The sequence below is a fragment of the Bombus vancouverensis genome, chromosome 11, assembly GCF_051014615.1.
Source record: "Bombus vancouverensis nearcticus chromosome 11, iyBomVanc1_principal, whole genome shotgun sequence".
NCBI lineage: Eukaryota > Metazoa > Arthropoda > Insecta > Hymenoptera > Apidae > Bombus > Bombus vancouverensis.
This window is the reverse complement of record NC_134921.1, coordinates 10,661,760-10,682,377: the sequence shown is the minus strand read 5'-3', so window position 1 is coordinate 10,682,377 and position 20,618 is coordinate 10,661,760. Positions and strand designations below refer to the sequence as shown.

Genomic DNA, 20,618 nt, shown 5'->3' with positions numbered 1-20,618 from the left:
GACCGCGTTGAATGGAGGCGGACAAGATTTGCAAAGACATATCAAAGCGTGGAGAGACCCGCGACGACCGCTCTGATGCACGGAAGCGCGCGATAACGAAGACCAGTTTCCTAAGATCTCGGTGCGCTTTGTGGTTTACGTCGTACCATAAATCTATAAAAGGTCTCAGTCAGTGTTGGAAGACCGCATTCATAATACATCGTATCAATTGTAAGTGAGCTATGTGAGCTGGTCAAAGTGTCGGTTTATGGTGGTCGTAAAGCGATTATTGGCAGGACCACGTGATGAAACTTTTGCGTCACTGGTCACTGCCAGGTATATATAATGATAGCCATCATTATCACGCTTTGGCGAATGTACAATGCCTACAGGAACCTTTTGCAGGTACTGTGACGAATCTGCTGGCGCAAGAATGAGGACAAAACGTTGCACTTGGCGCGTAAAAGATAACTCTCGCAAAGAAAGATATTTTCTAGATCTGTCGACCGACCCGCTGTCTTCTGTCAACGTCCTATTCAATCGTTTTAAACATAGGTACGGTGAATTTTTATCGAATAATCTTTCCTTGACTTCCTTAGAATCTTGTTTATTCAGCTTCAAAGGAACAACTTGTCTCGATGGTATCGATGCTTTTGTCAGTTGACGTAGGACGTTGTTATCTACGAGAGTAACGCGTCTCTCCAAAGCAACATAAATTTAAACCAAATACCGAATATATTAAAGCTTTATCGCGAGTCCATAGGTCCTTCGCTATTTTTATACGGCATTCGTCCAACTTTGATGAAGTCTCCGCAACGACATGGTCATGTTACAATGATATTAAATGCATGAGCGATGCGTCAGACGCATACCGGAAAGAGATTATTAATTTCCGGCGTGGAGGAAACATTATCTGATGTCACGTGTACAGAAAGATGCCAGGCCATCGATCTTCTAAAATATTTTCCAGTGACCACAAGCAGATTCTCTGGGGACTTGTCATTGTTTGTCATATTCACAGAAAGCATCGTATTGGCAAAAAGCATAGAAATTGAACAGTACTGTCTGACATGTGTCCAACCGAATGCTGGTGAAGTTATAACTGCAATATCATCGTAAATCTTGTGGTGATGTCCCAGTGAAAGAACAAAAGAGAGGACGGGAACACCCCGAACAACCCTTTACGTTCCTTTGCTCAGGCTCGCTATTGTGCCCTAATAAGCCGCTTAGCATCGTAGCTAGAAATAAATTGTTCTACCAGTAAACAGTACTCCCACGTGAACGATCATCCCTTGAGGACGAGAATTTTTCTAAAAATTCACTCTCTCTCTCCTCTCTCTCTCTCTCTCTCTCGCTATGTATTTATTCTGTATTCATGCAAAATAATCGATTTTTTCCTGTGTACATTTACAAACAACATTTACAAAACGGAACGATGAGGTTTACACGCGAAAATGATTAAAAATTCAAACGATCGTGTATCACTCATTCATTAAAGCTAACACATCGCTCGAAAGAAATGTTTCATTCTTAAGTATTTTTTGTACTTCATTGTTCGCAAGGATTTGCCATTCGATCGTCTCTTTTTTTCAATTGAAATATTTTCTCAATGGTAGGTCGACGTGTACGAAATGTTCCTTCAAATAAAATTTTAACTTCGCGTAGTTTCTTGAAAATATTTATCAGCGAGTAGTATGATTGAAAAATTCTTAAGATAAAACTACTGCAATTCTTTTTTTAAATAATTCACGCATCAAAAAAATGCCCAAGTAGAATGTCTTTAATCTTCTATGAGCCCGTTCTTTCTGAAATCCATGTTTCACGCAAAATTTAATGAACACTGTTGGCCTATCAAATTCAAACGATCTTTTATATTCGTGAACCTAATACACTATTCGATATTTTTACTGTCGATCACCAAAGAAAATCGGACATCTAGTTGACTTTCTTGAAAATTCGGTTCTTAAACTAACGATCAAAGGAGCGATGATCGAAAATGCAACGTGAACACAGTAGTGTGTGTCCAATCGGTAAACGGAGGGAACTGCGGGGGTGTAAAGTACGCTTTGTGCATTCGTTGGAACGTTCGATGTTTCTGCGAAAGCCGCGCATTTTTAAGAGACATTCAGAAGCGATGGACCGATGCAAATCGGAAGGACGACGCAGGTCAGATTTAGCTTGTCCGCAATAAGAACTCGCTTGTCCCCGATTTCTTATATTCTCTTCCGAGATTTATGCCCGTATGTGAAACAACAGCTTCCACTTCTTTTTCTCGATATCGATATTTTTTCTCCACTTGTCGATCTCACGAAGAATCGAAATGCTCGCGCGAGTTTAAGAAAATAACGACACCGTTATTTTGTACAAAGACCTCCAGGTAAATCTCGATATATTTCTTTTTGGGCAATAATAGTCTTCGACGCTCTTTTGTAAAAGATTAAAGGCTCGGGGTAAGCTATCGCGAGCTACGAAATTTAATATTCTCGAAAAGGAAAGGCTTTTTACATTTTATTACAATTCATAAACCAAATAACCGTATACCATATACAAGAATTAATGTTTATTTCTACCAAAAATACTTTTTTTCTCAATCCCATACAAATCCGAATGGCACCTACACGCTGAATGATGAGTGGAAGGCATTTTCCTGATAATGGCCTGTTCGTGGAGACGTCATTAGGAATCGAACCTTTTCTTTCTCGACTACGGGCCAATTTTATACGCGATTTACCTGACCGAAGGAGGCATCATCGGGATCAGCAGGTCACTAGTCTTGACGGGTTTCTAACTTATGCTCGGATCTGGAAGAAAACATAGAAGAGACGGTATAGGAGAAAGGAGAAGGAGAAAAAAATGAAATAGACGACGGCGAGGGAAAAACGAGAAAGAGAAAGAAAGAGACGGGCCACGTTCCCCGACAATAGACCCGACAATGGAACTAGTCTTCGCAGCTAATGGAGCGAGACTTTGCAGTTTTCACACGATGATCGGCGTAACGTGGTCGCTCACGACTTCTCTGTAAGAGAAGAAAGCCCATTTGAGACTGACCAGGATCATGTAGCTTGCTGCAGAACAAGATTAGTCGGATCTATCTCGCAATCTGACATATAGCTGATAATCGGGTTAGGATTACAAGGTCCTAAACAAGAGTCTAGACTTTACCAAAGATCTGTGAAAATCTTATACGTAAACAGGCTAATTCTAACAACAGACAATATTTTCGTATGATCTAGCTACTGTTAAATATTTGGATAAGTATGTCTAATATTTGTTTATTTATTATTAAGTAGTCTATTCTTGAAAGAATGGATCGATTCTAATAAGTTCTTACAATCCGATTAGTGTACGAGTTCGTTGTGGTCTGCTCAGGTTCAGACAAATGGATACCAAACAGTGCTTCGTCATTAATCACTTGACGAAGAGAGAACGATTTTAGTAGCTTACAAGGAGGTTCTTCTGGTCGCGTTACGATAATCATTTATTACGGATCGTTTGCAGATAGACGCCGATAGATTATCAATATTGATATAGATAAAATAGGCTGTAATCGAAAATAACAACTGGAGTTACAAGAGTATTATTCTCTCAAACTCACGTATTTTTCTGATATTGTAGAAATCATAACGATTTAACATTGGAATAGGTAATGCCAAAATTGTCGATCAAGATAAAAAGTGAAAATATGTATGCAACTGAATTATATGCAAGGAATGAAACAATTATATTCATAAAGAAAGAAGAGACTTAGAAATGTAGGCAAATTTACTCCTTAAAATATTTCATTTATTTGTTTCGCGCGTTGTTACTTCCAACCCCAGACCACCCCATACTTGTTTCCAAATGATCAAAGATGCCGAAAACGTATTTTCGTGGGGACGAATTAACGATGTGCAAGGTGCGAGAACAAGAGGAAAGCATGTACCTGTCTCAAAACGACGATCCCAAGTCCATAAATTTGTGCTTCGTTCTAGAGACGGAAGAATCGAGCTGTAGGGGTCACTCACGGTACTCCCGTTCGAAGGGAATAACACCCTCGTCATAATACGACCTGTTGCGTTTGAGACGAAGAAAGAAGGAAAAAGGAAAGAAACGGCAGAATAAAAACTAGAATCAGGGAGCAACTTCGGGGTACCATGGGACCCGTGAGAATATCTACCGTTCAAAGGGAGCCGTCACATTATACGCGGATTCATTACGCAACACGGCATTTATGATCGCGCCGTACCAAAAGAGCAGTTGTGTCAGTGCACAGGTCAGAGTTGGGAAAGTTGCAAACGACTAACAGAAAGTTTCCGACCCATAAAGACGGAAATTATGGTGGAAACGACAAGGGGTGGAAGAAATATTATGAGGCTATGCAATTAAAAAAGGGTAATTTTTCGAGAAAACGATTGAAATATGATAGGAACGAAGGATTCAAGTGTACATTTAGCAGCAGTCCAGTTAGAAGCCAAAGAATTAGCTGGTCTTAGAAACATTTGCGCTGCAGTCAAAGTGGCCAGTGTAAATTTCAAAAGGGACACCTTGGAGGAAAGCGACGATAGTTGAAGAAAAAAATGAGTCGGCGTTCACCCTTCATCTTTCACCGATAGATTTTAATTAGTAGGCCACAAGTCCTGGTTTCTCTATTGTCTCAATCGTGCCGACCGACCGCTTTTGTTGCAAGGATGCAGGTCAGGGGACGATAGGCGAGGATCGACGAAAGTTAAAAAAAGAAAAGACAAAATTCTGAACTACGACTGACTGAATATGATTTGTGTGCCAACCTCCGGGAACGAATCAGGAGAAACCCAAACGACTTCGGATGGCCGGACTGATCAAACAGTCTAACACATCCGTGTACACCCCATGTCAAGTCAACGAGGAATTAAAATGGATAATTGCTTCTTTCCAGAGTAGACCCACGTTGTTCCAGGTAGGATCGTAAAAAAGATTTGATATAAAATTAACGACCTCGCAGATATGCCCTGGCTTCTTGTAGATCTTTTATCCCTCCAATTTTATGAACGGCTTACCGAAGAAAGGTTCTTACAATTGGTAGTATTACAGTAGAACTCCATTTACTTATACTCATGGCAACGAAATGGAATGGTTCAATGGTTTAATGATTAATAATTAATTCGGCTATAAATATTAATTAACTACGAATTTATCGCATGAATTTATATCAGTCGCGAACAAAAAGTACAGTTAATAAAGTTTCCCAGTTAAAAGAGCAATGTGTGTCCAAACGAGTATCGTTCTGTTTAGGGAAAATTCGGGACATTTTGTCGCAGCAGAAGTCAATGCTGCCCACCGGAGTTACGTCGTTTACCTGTTTAAGTAACGAGTTGAATATTAACGACTGGGGCTGAGTACGAACAAAAGGCAAAAAATGCTTAGTAAACTAATTTTTCAAACGATCGCCTCGTGTCCTTTTCTACATGTTATTCGGCTGGACTCTATATGCGGTACGTTTATATTATATATGGTTGGAAAAACATTTGTAAAAATAAAAAAATTAAAATAAGCAATTGTATGTTAAAACTGTATATTAAAATAAATTGTATTTTATATTTACATAAATTTATTTTATTTCAATATCCTCCCTTCTACCCCGTTTTTCTACGAAGGGGGTCACCGCGGCTGCATCAATAGTCCCGATTTTAAAAACGTTAATTCGGCCCTGGTCGTGTCAGTTTTTCTCGGAAAAGATATATTCGTCGGATGCAGAGTCCCTTGACGCATTGTGTGGTTTTATCTTTCAACAGACTCGTTTGTTCAACTAGTATCCAGCGGTGCAGCAGATCCAGTATCAAAGAATGCCGGCTAATAAGTGTCGCCGTTACGCGTTAAAGTTAATCACGATCTACATTAAGTCAATTTGTACAAACACTCATGCTTATACCCATAAAAATGTAGAGTTGAAATTTTTTACTTATCGCAAAAGCTTAAAGAAAATTCACCAGCAACTGTTTGACAGGCTGTTATGGACGTGCGGCTGGTCTATTCAGGTACAAGATTGACATCGGTACATTCGAAATACATCCTGCAGAGAGGACTAAAAATGTCGGCAACGCAAAGGCTCCTATGAATTCAAAGTCATTCCGACTGCCATTCTAACAAAGCTATTGACGGAAACTTATGTCAAGCGACTGCGTCTAACTATACCTGATTTAACTGCGTTAAACTAAGTCAGATATGTCGACAAGATTTCATCACATCAGTGCAACCTGTGTTGTAGCCAGTACAGCTATAAAATAAATGCAAAATTAGGAAAATTGGATTTTATTGTAAATTATGGTTAATCCGTGGTATAACCATAACGGCAGTATAAACAATTTTGCTACGATCTTGTGCAGTCATAAACTATTGTTCAAGCAAGTTCCCGGAGAGTCTTCGTACCAGTTCAATGGAAATTTAGTCGAAGACCGAAGACTCACCCAGCTGTAGTTGAAATTTTGTCGGGAAATAAGAGAATCTGTGAAGTCATGGTCGTACAACGAATACTCGGCGAACGTTATTGTCACTTTCTGCGTGCCCAATTTTTATACGGGGATTAGGAATATACGATTATTTTAATCCATTTCTGCAACGAATCCTGTTATGTATGTTTGTTACGGTCGAAAGAATAGTTGACCCTTCTTTGGGATGCGGTTGTCAAGGAAAAGAGTAAATTAAAATGTTTAACCAGTTAAAGTTTACAAAGGGGGAAGATTCTAAGGGTTTTATATAAAAGATGCTTTCAAGATTTTCCATAATCTACTGAATTTATCTTTCGGTTTACGATATAAAGTGTTTTTAACTTTCAATTGATTTTTGTAAATTAACCATCTGATTAAATTTTGTATAAATAATGTATGGAAATTTTACAAAGTTTATAAACCAGTAATTTTATAATAATATGCATCATATAGTTAGAAGTACTTTTCGTATTTGCTGAAAAATATAAGTCATATAATATTTTTGTATGAAAGAAGAAACGTAACATACGTAAGAGAAATTAAATGCGTCACATATAAAATTAGTTTTCTGTGTAAGCACTCATTACTAGCATTTTTCTATACTTTTTAATTCAAGATTGTAGGAAGCACAAGATATAAGATATCACGGTAGATTCAAATGATCTAGAAACTTTTAATATAATGTGTACGAACGTAGTAAAATACGATTGGTCAGTTTATAGGAAAATATAACAATGCTTCCAACAGTACGAAAAGTTCCTAGACGCATAAATACTAGGATACTAACTAGAGAAAATGAAGATAATGAAATAAGAGATTAGTATTGAAATGGGACACAATGATAGCAGCTAGCACATTAAACGAAGAAACGAAACAGGCATAACCTTGACATAGAGAATTTATGCGATACCTGTGCCATCCCTGTTGAATCGATGCCTCGAGAATATTTTACTAGGCATCGATGTACCGCAAATTCGTGGCATTTGATACATAGACAGCTGCTTACTGATGGTTATTCAAATAGGTGTTGCTTGATCAAATTTATATTATAAGATCATATCATGTTGGTCTTCTGTGATATTTTGGATTTCAAAGTACTTATATTTGCTTGTTTAATGGTGAGTATTAATCAAAATAATATATCGTACTGTCTTAAAGGAACGGGTACAAATTTTTTGAATACCGCTAGGAATACGCAGTGTGACACGTATTTAAGAACCTAAGGATTTTAGAAAGTCCATTTCCCGTTATCATAACCCATTATGTTTGGTATTATTTTAATGTCATCGAACCTAATTTCATTGTTTATAAAGTGGTATAACCTGTATACATACGCATAAAATAACCTCAAAAATTTATTAAACAAACTTGCTGAAACTATGTACAAGTATAATAATTGTACATATTTCTTATGAGTGATTCAAATTTTAAAAATACAAGATATAATGTACGAAAATCAAAATCTAAGGGATTATTTTAATAAATCTTTTCCAATTTGAACTACCCTATATATATCATGTGATATATTACGATGTATATTTCGATGTATCTTAAGATTATTATATAAAGTGATAGTGTGTATAATTATAGAGTGTTGTATCTTTTAGACGTTTTTGCCAAACAATTTAGCAAATAATGCAAACGAAGGCGCGGTATCTCTCACTCAACAAAATATCGATATGACGCTTGGTAAGTTGTTTCGATAAAGATCTAAATAAAAATTTTTTATAACTTCTTACAGCGGCGAAAATATTACGATTTTATATGGCGTGTTTCAGCAACAAACGAATTGGTATTAATAAATTTTTATGCACAATGGTGCCGTTTTAGTAATTCGTTAGCTCCTATTTTTGAGGAAGCTGCAAATAAAATAAGAAATGCATTTCCTGAACCAGGAAGAGTTGTTATGGCAAAAGTAGATTGTGAAAGAGAATGTGAGTAGAATTGAAAAAAAATAATATACATATGAAATTAAAATAACTTTATGTGTATAGAATTTATTACAAAATTAAAAAACTATTTTCTAGCTGGTATTGCATCAAGATTTCACATTACTAAATACCCAACTTTAAAAGTAATAAGGAATGGTCAACCAACCAAACGAGAATACAGGGGTCAACGATCAGTAGAAGCTTTTGAAGAATTTATAAGGAAACAATTAGAGGATCCTATTAAGGAATTTTACGATTTAAAGGAATTAACCAACTTAGATGATAAAAAGAGAATGATCATTGGATATTTTGATAGAAAAGATGTTCCTGAATATGGGATGTTTAGAAGGGTTGCTACTAATCTAAAGGATGATTGCCAATTTCATGTTGGGTTTGGGTAAGAATCCTAATGCTATATACATATATATATATATATATATATATATATATATATATATATATATATATATAAGCGATTCGCATATGTTGACTCTTGTTCTCCAAGGAACTCTTTTTTAATGCTTCTATAACATGTGTGTAATTATTCTATTCCTTTCTCTAACAAGCACATGCTCAGCTCAGAATTGTGAAATTGGGGAACATTTTCACTTTTTGTAAGTAAAATATTGAGCATGATTTAGATGACTTTACCTTTAAATTTTTATTCACAGAATTGTATTTTTTCAGCATTTTCCTCTTTTTTCCCCCTTTTTTCTTCTTTTATGTTTTAAAAACCTGTCCTATTTCTTTGTGTTAAATTCTGCATAATATATACATATACAAATGTGAATGTTTAGTAACCTATCCTCCAAATATTTTACTGTATAATCTTATTTGATAAGTATATACAAATTAAAATACAAAACAATTTTTAACTGTTGGGAATACAACTAGGAATGCAAGCAGAGCTATGCACCCTCCAGGAGAACCTATAATTGTCTTCCGATCTGATAAGGCACTTTCTAATGATGAAGATGAAACATACCATGGAAGTTTGAATAACTTTGATGAATTAAATGTTTGGGCACAAGAGAAATGTGTTCCCTTGGTGAGGGAAATTACATTTGAAAATGCTGAGGAATTAACAGAGGAAGCTTTACCTTTCCTCATATTGTTTCATGCTCCTAACGATGTTGAGAGTGTTAAAATGTATAAAGATGTAGTAATGAGGACATTAATTGATGAAAAACGTAAGTAAAGTACTAGTACTGATATTTAAAAAGGTAATACCCAAGTGATAAGCAAATACAATATTTTATCTTATTTCAGAAAATGTAAATTTCTTAACTGCAAATGGGGTGAAATTTGCTCATCCTCTCCATCATCTAGGAAAGACTCCAGCAGATTTGCCTCTAATTGCCATAGATAGTTTTAGACATATGTACCTGTTTCCAAACTTCCATGATATTCATATAGAAGGAAGATTAAAGGGTTTCCTACAAGATTTATATTCAGGAAAGTTACACAGAGAGTTTCATTATGGGCCAGATCCTAGTAGTAATGAAGTACCACAAGTTGTTGGACAAATTAAGGTGCCTACATCCCCACCAGAATCTACATTTAAGAAACTAGCACCTAGTAAAAACAGGTACACATTACTCAAGGATGAACTGTAATGATAGGTTTAATATTATTCAGGATATTGAGATTTCTATAATTTCGGTTATCCAATTTGTTAGTTATTCACAGTTATTTACAGTAATGGAATCCAAATTTGATGTATTATTAAATTGAAAACCTAATCAATGTTATAGTAGTGATAATATCTTTTTTAAATCATTTATACAGTATTGTCATAAAATTAGATGCTTATTTGGTTTATTTTAAATGGGGAAAAGAATTTTCGCGGTCAACATCATATTAAGAATTTCAAAGAAAGAATATAATTCTACCAAATGTTATATACAATACATTAAAACCCTAACTTGTAAAAAAAATTATCCACGATATATATAATTGGAACCTTTGTACGGGTTTCATTGCAGGAAATATATATAGTAGATTTTATTCTATTTTTACATAACATGTGCGTTTTGTATCATGATTCTTTCATTATTAAATATAACAAAAAACGGTAATAATTCTTAATCGAACTACAAATCAACGCCAAAGATCTAAGTATCTCCCAGTGTCAATATTCGTGTAATAGATGTTATATTTCAACTTGCAACGCGGTTTATAGAATATCGTTAAGAAGCAAAAAAGAATCACCTGATTACAATTAATGTAGCTTTTGTTATAATCAAATTTATTATGTTTCTGCATTATTGAAAGTGTTGTTGACACCATGGCTGCTATAACGGTCTTTATTTCGTATCATTTCATACTTTTCAGTTACAAGATTGATCTGCAGATTAATTCTCAATAAACGATACGAAAGTAATGAATCATTACACTTAAAACGCGATTATCTTTTGATACGTTTTCATCACTTATCACGAAGTACTTTCTAGCACAACGTAAAATCGCAATAAGATAGTTGCGTGTATGTCACAAACGCCGAATGAAACGCACGGGAACATTCGATCGCATTAGATTTTCGATAATGCCGCGATCTCGGTATAGAGCGTGAGTGAATGCAAATTTGAAACCCATCATTTCATTTAGAAAAAAGAGTCGCTTTTTGCGTAAAGTATTTTAGAATCGACACATCGACGATTTTTAACATTTGAAGTACTTGGATATGAATAAAAATAATAATATTTCATACGATATAGCATTAAGATATTATTAAGAAGCTAATTTGTATGGATGATGGTATTAACTTTTCTGTTAATAAACAATTTCTAAGTCAGACATCTAAAACTTCTGTTTAAATATCCCGTGTTGTGCATCTTCTTTTCATATACTTTTAGCGTATTCTACGTAAAAATAGTGAAGGGAGTGGATCTCAGATAAACATCCATTATAAAATGGCTGTATTTAGGGGTAACTCGATACATGTATTACATTCCAGCAGTACACGCCATCACCATTTTATGATGTATTCTAATCTTACAGTACATAACATTACACGTAACATGATTTCATACAGCTAACACCATACATACTGCACTCTCGCCACAATTTCCAGCGCTTCCATTTTTTTCCACTTTACGACGAAACGTGAGTGGAGCAAATCTGATTAAGAACCATCAATCGCAGGTACCGCAGGTAGAGAACAAAATACCTTCTATGAAGATATAAAGGAATATTCGAATAAATGGTCGTAGTAGATTGACAGTAAAGTTAAAAGACGTATAATAACGTTTTATAATAACTAACTGAGAATGTTCTCGTCTTTCATGTTACAATGTTCTTTTCTTTCTATTCTGTGATGGCAAATTTTACCATCCTCTGAATGTTTTAATCAAAGAATCTTCATAGTAGAACTTTTTTAATATGAGCTCGAAATTAATCACTGACAATGACACTTTAAAAAGATCAGGGAAATATAATGTTCTCGTAACTTTAGCGATAAATAATAGCCACCTATCTATTAGTCGTATAGAGGTACTCACTCATTCCTTCAACTTAAACGTAAATAATATTTACAGCAGTAATATTGTAATGAACACCACGAGAAATACATTAGTTGTATTGTACGTGCACATTCCTTGTGAGCACTCGCGACGAGATTTAGAGAACAATAGTAATTGTTATATATATATCCTGCTGCTTATAGAGACATTGTAAAGATAATGAAGTAATCGAAGCAAACGCAATATTTACAATGAACGAATAATGCACTGTATAATAATAGATCTCGCTTGAGAGCACGTTTCGTCATAACATAATAATAAGCATTCAGATATTTACTCTAGAAAAATAACGTTATGAACATTCCTTATCGGATGGGAATTAGACATTACAAACGTTATTATAACATTTTTCTAAGTAAAAATATAAATATTCTCATTCACAGTGCGATATCTCCGGTGTAACCTCGCTTGACTTAGTTTTTACGCTATTTTTTTTCTTTTTTTTTTTTGATACATCTCAAAGATAATTTTCATTCTTATTACATCTTAACGCATTTCCACGCCGTATCCTCTATCCTCTAAAGTTATTTGCACCCCACGAAGAACCAAAGACCTATCGAATGGCTCTCCCTTTAACTTGCTTCTATATTGGATATACACACGTATATTCGTTTAACTAGCACGACTTGTACTCGTGATCGTTTAATAAAGTAATGAAAGACATTTTCTTATTACAATAATTATTCTTGACCGTCATTGTGTTTGGGTCGGAGTTCCAACGATATATTGTACTGCCTAGCTGCAATGCTACTATGTTAGCTCGCTTTATATTAGGCGAACTGAAGAATACATACGATAGCAGTAGCGAGTGTACGAGGGAAGAATTACAATGCGTGTAGTACCTGGACACCTAAGGAAATTGTTTTAAAATTTGATTCTTCTTTTCGAAAATTTCAATTTTGATCGATACGGTTCGTAAACTGAAGATCGAATAAAATAGATGTAAAAATCTATCTTTTTTGCTGTTGTAAAAAATTCCTTAGATGCCTCGGAATTAACGCGTATAGATGGTAAGGCTTTGCGCCTATTTCGTATGCAAACATAATGTTGGCAAATCAAAGGATTCGCGATGCGATGATTGAGTATCATTTGGAAGTCTCTGTCATTATCTCTGACACTTTGATTAATGTCATTTGCTCCTGACCGTTTTTTATGTACCCTTTAAACGATGGCACGTAACGAACTCCGAACCTAGGAAAAGCGTTGCACGATCATGCAATTCCAAATCTTCTCGATCAAGAAATTCTCTAATCAACGAATCGTGAATCTTCCGGGCTTCAACGATGCAATCGGTATCTAAACGCTTCGATTTTTATAATTTTTTGCGAGTAATGCACGCAATCGGTTCACTTGTCTTTTTTTTTTTCATTTAAATCATTCTTCATAATCTTTCTCGATCTCATTGCGAAGCGCGGGTACTTTTACGTCAGCCAATGGATGAAAAATATATATATTTAATTACACTAACAAACAACCGATCCGAGAAACCGCCTCGTCGTAACAACAGTCCGAATCTCTCGAGTACAACGACTTACTGTTGCTTATCAAGATACGAGACGGTCTCATGACTAGTACAACATAGTTACACTTATTTAACGATTACAATTATTATACACCTAAGTTAATGAGGTTTCTTTTTTTCGTATCTAGCAATGTACATATATTTATTTGATTACCTTTGCATCATTCAACTCGTTTGATATCAACTAGTTTTCGTTTCCCCTGTTCTTTTACGCGGTCCTTGATCATTCTTCATGTGGCTCCGGTTTCACATTGTTCGTAAAAAGCCACAAGCACGCGTTCCTTAAGTTCGATTACGGACATTGTTTATAATGTACTGCGAGTATTGAACAAACTTTTTGAGAAACTTTAGCAAACTTTAGAACAACTGGAATCAACCAAAGCGAAGGACTCGAAGAAATGCATAGGATTTTAGGAAGAGGACAGATGAAATTAATCCATAGAATCTGCATCTTTGAGATTCTCTCGATCTTTCTGAAACAAAGGGATCCTATGCAACTCTCGACTATAACAATTTTAACTTCGGCTGTATCAAACCTCTATGAAAATGTTACGGTTCGCTCGCAGTCTACTTCCGACGTAAACGCAACTACTCGTTTAAAATATAGACACATGTTCACAATATAAATTATAACACACAAGCGTATCTATTTCGAACATCTCGTATTGCCACGCCATTCTCAAATTCTATTAGTACCATAGGATCGATACGAATAAAACAAGCAAAGATAAATTTTTTATAATTTCCTAAAAAAATTTGTCAAGTATAAAATGAAGTGGAACTTTTACAATTATTCTTAGAATTTTCGAAACGTTCATCGTAAAACAAAACACGGCTTATTCAGTTAGATTAGTCTTCGAGTATTTCTCTAACGTGTCGCGGCTCTGATCTACAGATTTACACGACCACGATTAGGCGAATCAATATTTCGACTTATCGGGTGTTCAAAAAACACACAGAATATCGTCGTTGAGCGATTTTATCCGGAAATAATTTCGGGTAGAAGTAACACACACCCTCAGAGGACACAACGCAATCAGCAGGTACGCCGTACAACTAAATCCTACGAACATCCTCCAACTTCGAATAGTGCAGATTAAAATGAAGGAAGACTTGCATATTCCTCTTAAGGACGATTTATATATAATCAATTTAACGCATAATTGCCGTCTCGCGACGAATACAAACGTTGCCGGCTCGTCATTCGGACGCATAATAACTACAATGAAATCTGCCAGCAGAGTAGGATGATATAATATGATATACAATTTGTACACGCACGTATACATTGATGTTAATGTAATATAATATATAGAATAGAATATAACGCGATGTAAATATCTGGCTCGAAGAGTATTCTATAAAAATACTTTTCGGTAATCATGATAGGGTTGGGCTGTCTGTCGTTATAATACTTGTCGCCACTCCCGCGTGAAACAAATATTTTAACGCTTAAAAGCTATCATTGATCAAATTTAATGACCATGCTAGTTTCTGTATCTCGCAATGTTATTTATAATCGTTATGAACAATAATCTTTTCCCTTTTTTCGTCTAACATCGAGTAATCAAAAATTATCGATTTACTAATTTGTATCGTTGAATTTATTGATTCTTAAAATAAAAAAGATCTACCGGGGTGAAATTTTTCTCTAATAATAATAGCTTTTAAGGGTTAAAGGCATATCAGAAACAGCTCTGTACTCGGAGGTTTAATCAAAAGGATTTCTTGCATAGTGCGATTTGCAAAGCGGAGTTAATGCATCTTCCGGGAGGGGGAAAGTAGGATATTTATTGCCACAGAGATTTATGGCGAGATAAGTTCGCAAGTAAAAGAACCGTGCAGGCAATCAGAGACCTAGTGAGACCGTGAGTGATCTGTATTAATGAAAGAGGTACCTATTACAGCGCGCGTGACAAGTGTGCGTTTAGTGTCGCCTTGCAAACTGAAAACACTCCGAATGGAGAATTGCAAGTTTCTCTTTTATTCCATGCCCGAACCAATGTGGCGATCGACCCAGCGATCTCAAGGTCTCTGATTCGGCTACGATTTTTGGGAGTGATATATACAGATATTGACGATTCCTTGTACTTGTGTTCAGCATTTGTTGATATTCTTATAGATAATTTTCCTCTAAGACGGAAAGTCGAAATAATAACTCATGGGGTGCAGTGAAATTTCGTGCATCTCATAAATCCAAATGAACCGATCCATTCGTCGCAATCTTTCAACAAAAATATCATATAGTCCGTGAAATAAGTGTATAATGAACGAAGTATGTAGAGAAGTTAAAAGGGAAAGGATTTGAGTGTTTGCAAAATAGATGTAACAGAAAGTGCACTGATTCAAGTAGGATAAAAGCATAATAATTGTAAAGGAAAAAGATCGACAATGTTTAAACTAAACAGCACCTTTCTCGTAACTCCTGCATCATAAAACTTCTCGTTTCTCTATCATTTCATCCTCGCTCTCACCCTTTCTCTCTCTCTCTCTCTCTCTTTTTCTTTGACAATCTTTCTACAATCTATCGTCTCGGACACACGTGGCAAAACGTAGGCCTTCTCTCGAGGTAAATCTCGAATAGCTTCCTTTAATAAAATCGTTAAAGATATTGTCTTCGGGACGTTATACATTACTATTTTTTGTCGACTTATAGAGCTCTTTTTATGTTGTAACTGTCGAAGCGTCTTGTTTTATGTTTGCATGTTATAGTTTCCTTATATCCTCCTTTTTGCAGTTTGCATAGTCCGCGGCTTTTTCAATTACGTTGTGCGTAGCTTTGCATCACGCCAATGTCAGACGGTTGAAAACGTAGATCGAACGTATTCAACCCAGAGGAGCTTAACTTTCATCGGCAATAAGGAAAGATGAAAGAGCCGAAAAGGGGAAAAATATTAGACAAAAATGATGAAACTTAAAATCGAAGCAATCGAAATGTTAAGAAGCTGCAACGTTTTATGAAAATTTCCCTTTTTTATGGCAAATATTAATCTTTTCACCGTAAGGCAACGGCATGAGGCAGCCAAAAAGGACGATCGCATAATTAGGTAAGCACATCGAGTTCTCTGAAAATAACCTTTCCCAAATTCTAATCGCGTTATATGGTGTTCGCAGATCTGTAGCTTACCTACCCAGCGGTCGAGCCGAACAACGCAATGTAACTATATGCGTGTTACTTAATTAAAGAACAGAATTTATTGTCTATCTCTATGTGTATGTTGTGTGTACGTTTGTGAAATCACCGCTTCGTGTGACCAACGATTACCAACGATAACAATAGTAATATTCGCATACCATCCTTCGACACGCATTAAGGATAAAACGAATCACCTTTTGTAATAACACGCTTATAAGAGCTCCCCTTATTTATTTTATCCCGTTTATCCGTATCTTCCGTTTCAATGTTTCGTTTATGTACACGCGCTTCATTTTTCCGCGCTTCGACCGACCAACCGATATTTCTTTCTCTCGCTCTCTTTCACTCCTATTTCTCGCTCACTCACGCTCACATTTTCGCTCTCTTTCGTTCTGTCGCTCTTTCTGACACTAATATTTGTTCTTGTTGTTGTATTTTTTTTAAAACCATAAAAATATCAATGCCAGTATACCACCGACGTACGTCGCTAACGTGTATATGTATATATAATATATGTACGTACGTATGTATGTATAAGTATATACTAAATATATATATGAATATCCATAATAACGTTACTTCAAGTATTTCCGGTAGTAACACCATGTATAGGTATATATAATAGGTATGTGTATAATGCATCATTTATTAGGTGTACTTCCTCTATGCGCTAATTAACTATCCTGTATCGCGATCTACGGCTGTGGCTGTCCTACCTTAAGGATCTAAAGGTGCACGACGTAGTACAGTTGGCCTGTGGGTGGGTGAGAATGTCGAGGTTTCAGGCGGACGGTGTTTGGTATAGGAGAGCCGACATGGGTGAAAATCTAGAATTCGGGACTAACAACAAGAGCGGTACACTCACGAGATTCTCAGCTCTTTGTTCGAGCTTAAAAAAAAAAAAAAAAAAAAAAAAAAAAAATGAAAAAGGAAAGAAGAAACGAGAGAAAAAGGAAAATGAGAAAGATTTGGTACAAAAGTTTCTTCGACAAAATTAAGGATCGAGGAATCCCTACGATTGGTGTTTTACATTTAAGGAAAATCCGCTACTGTTGCTTTGATTCTTGCTTTCCAGCGACTGTTTTGGCATGTCGCCATAACATGCGTCTAAAAATTCTGCCATCGAGAGTATATCATCGTTAAAACTAATCTACTTGCCAACGACACTCATCTAAATTTGAAGACAGATCGTTATAGAGCTATCTCGCGTCGAGTCCCGCGGCCAGAATGTTTATGACAATTAATGTTTAAAATCCGACTCGACAACGAGCCGGGAGGATTCGTCTCGTTTACAAGCGAACCTACAAAAATTGGAGGAACAATACCGATCGAACGACAGAAGTGAAGAGGAATGACGAGTTACTCGATCGTTTCACTGTGGTATTCTTCGGTATTCAAAAACTTCGCTACATTCCAATCCCGGCACACGTCCATATCGATCGAATGCGTTACGTTAAAATTGTCTCGACCGATGCACCCCTCAAATATCAAGTTAGCAACATGTAGCAAATATGTCCCAACAGCGTAACTTCTTTTGATGTAACGAACAAGACGACTTCGGTCTAATACCGTTTGTACTTTTCGATGCCACGTATCGCATCAACATTGCGTGCGATTCTACGGTACAATTTTTAGGCCATCGATAGCGATTCGCTGTTGAACGAGATCGTCATGCCAGTAGTATCGTGTAAATGAGATCGGCGAAGGATGGAGAAGGATCGATTGATTCCTAACAATATCAATAACGACGTTGTATAGCATTAATAGAGAGTATAGATAGTAGGTAGGTAAACGCTAAACGAAGCTCAGTTGATTGTTTCGGGAGCGAGCACCTCACTCGTTTTCACGTATAATGTCATTTCGCTAACTTATACTTGTAAAATTAATTCGAAGGAGCGAGGTGTGTATGCGTGTATGCGTGTACAACTGCGGAAGTCACATTGCTGTTTCCTTTACTCACACTCTCTCCACCTTTCTTGCAAACTTTCCACCATCGTCAACCATCGCTCATTACTCCATCGCTCGAGACACAGTTTTCATCAGTCTTCCGATATGACTTACCCTCATGCGGGAAAAGAGCTGCGAGCCACGTGAATCGATTGAACCCGGGCTTGCTCGTCTTCCTTGTCGAATCAAAGATACATCGATATTTTATATTTTATGAGCTTCGAAGAGTTTTCAGCTACTTTCCCACATTGTTAGTTTCACGACTTTTCATCGACGCCTCCGATGGCGGAGTTCGAGAGGATGACCATCTTGTTACGATTTCGGGGATTTGATTCTATTCTTCGACGAAGACTTCCGGCAGCTGGATAGCTTCTTGTCCGATCCATGGCCATCGAACTAATTCTTCGACGTCAGGATTGTCACAAATTCTGTGAACACATCGTGTCTTTGCGAGCGAGACGATTTCGTAGACGATAAAATTGAATTCATTTCAAAAGTCGATGATTTTATGATGAGTCATGCGATATATTACGAATATAGTTTGTGGCCATCGAATTATATTTTCTGGATACAATAGGCTATACATGCATACACGTACTACGTTAGATAAATGGCAGACTTGTCTTTGATTAAATATTTGCTAAGTAGGTTTAGCTAGATACGGTAGAAAACGAGTATGAATAGCTTGTTAATATCAAAGGAGAATAAATTACCTTCATAGTTCACCATTCCGTCGCCATCCAAATCCGCTTCTTTGATCATATCATCCACTTCTTCCTCCGATAATTTTTCTCCAAGATTCGTCATTACGTGTCGCAACTCCTTCGATGAGATCAGGCCGTCGTTGTTTTTGTCGAATACTCTGAGACACACAAGTTTCACTCTTAATATTCACATAGGCCTACAAGAGTATTTTCAACCTTCTAGAACTTTGAAATACCTGAATGCCTCGCGTAATTCGTCTTCTCCATCGGCACCCTTCATCTTTTTTGACATCATCTGCAGGAACTCGTTGAACTCGATGGTACCATTGCCATCTTGATCCACTTCGTTCACCATATCTCGTAATTCTGTTTCTATAAAATCAGAAATCGGTCAAATATAAAGTTTCGTGAACGTTCTTTTGATACCAAGAAGTTATCTCGTTGAAAAATTTAAAATAATTGCTGATATTCTCAGCATGATGGAATAAGCATATTATGAAAAATAATCTATGTCCAAGCTTATCATCGAATAAAAATCAAGTGATTCTACGAGAACTAGTTTTATTAAGGTTTCAGCATTTCACGATTTAGATACAATTCTTCTGTAATATAATTATAACTTATAGCAGTTACGCAATATGACGAAGAACGGTTTGTTAGAAAAGTTGAGCAATTCCAGAGTAACCTTTTGTTTTCTTAAAAAGAGACAAACATAGACATAGATCATTCGTGTTCTAAGCTCTTTAATTGTCGCTTAAACGCGACATGCGATTTTCTCCATGTCCTCTTTCTAATTCCTGCGTGTAATGCATTCATCGTCGTCTCGTGGAAGACATTTAATTTCCCTTGTAGATCCGGCGAGGAGCAGAGACAGAAGAACTCGACGTGTAGTTAATTACTCGCGTCTGCACGTGCGCCTAATCGTTACAGTTTCTGACTTAGGATCGGCCGAAAGGTAATTTTCCCTAAGCTCTTGTCACAGCCTAGTTTTCGGAAATTCTACCATTTAACTCTCGTCGTCTTTAGAAAACCTTCAAACTGTCGCCCGGGATATTAATTTAGCAAGAACCGCTTTCGAGAAGTTTGCGTTACGCTTCAAACTCTTCGTGCCAGCTTCGCACTCGTACAATTGACAAGCGTTTAAAAACCACGTTACTATTCCTAATATTAAACGTTCATCGAGAGCTAAGTGCTATTTTATAAGATATATTGCGATGATAGCGGGATATATTAGAATTAATTGTCCCTAGAGTTTTGTTCTTTTTAACATATATCGAAACATGTACCATCACGAAAAAATATTTTATCATTGACAAGATATATTTTAACTAGAAAATTGCATACCATATTTTATGTTATGTTTTATATAAAACTAGAGGTTGTAATACACGTGCTGTACCCCACTGTGATAGAAAACTTGAAACGATACAAATGA

At 36.2% G+C, this 20,618-nt stretch overlaps 2 protein-coding genes across 5 annotated transcripts in view; one reads left to right on the top strand and one right to left on the bottom strand.

Annotated features, from left to right (window-relative positions):
* The first annotated feature begins 7,380 nt into the window (after window positions 1–7,380).
* ERp44 (Endoplasmic reticulum protein 44) lies at window positions 7,381–11,158 on the top strand. The gene is made up of 6 exons (XM_033330166.2): window positions 7,381–7,540; window positions 8,030–8,111; window positions 8,201–8,356; window positions 8,450–8,750; window positions 9,248–9,543; window positions 9,623–11,158. The coding sequence occupies exons 1-6, from the start codon at window positions 7,484–7,486 to the stop codon at window positions 9,967–9,969; spliced, it is 1,239 nt and encodes a 412-aa protein (XP_033186057.1). The 5' UTR covers window positions 7,381–7,483; the 3' UTR covers window positions 9,970–11,158.
* A 96-nt stretch (window positions 11,159–11,254) lies between these two features.
* Window positions 11,255–20,618, bottom strand: part of LOC117154831 (neo-calmodulin) — an 85,040-nt gene continuing 75,676 nt past the window's right edge. For all 4 annotated transcript variants that reach the window (XM_033330172.2, XM_033330167.2, XM_033330169.2 and 1 more), the window contains 3 exons: window positions 19,420–19,555; window positions 19,193–19,341; window positions 11,255–18,907 (listed from right to left, as the gene is read on the bottom strand). In XM_033330172.2, the coding sequence (XP_033186063.1) occupies window positions 18,876–18,907; window positions 19,193–19,341; window positions 19,420–19,555 (317 nt within the window). In that variant the 3' untranslated portion in view covers window positions 11,255–18,875. The remainder of the gene's footprint in view (window positions 18,908–19,192; window positions 19,342–19,419; window positions 19,556–20,618) is intronic.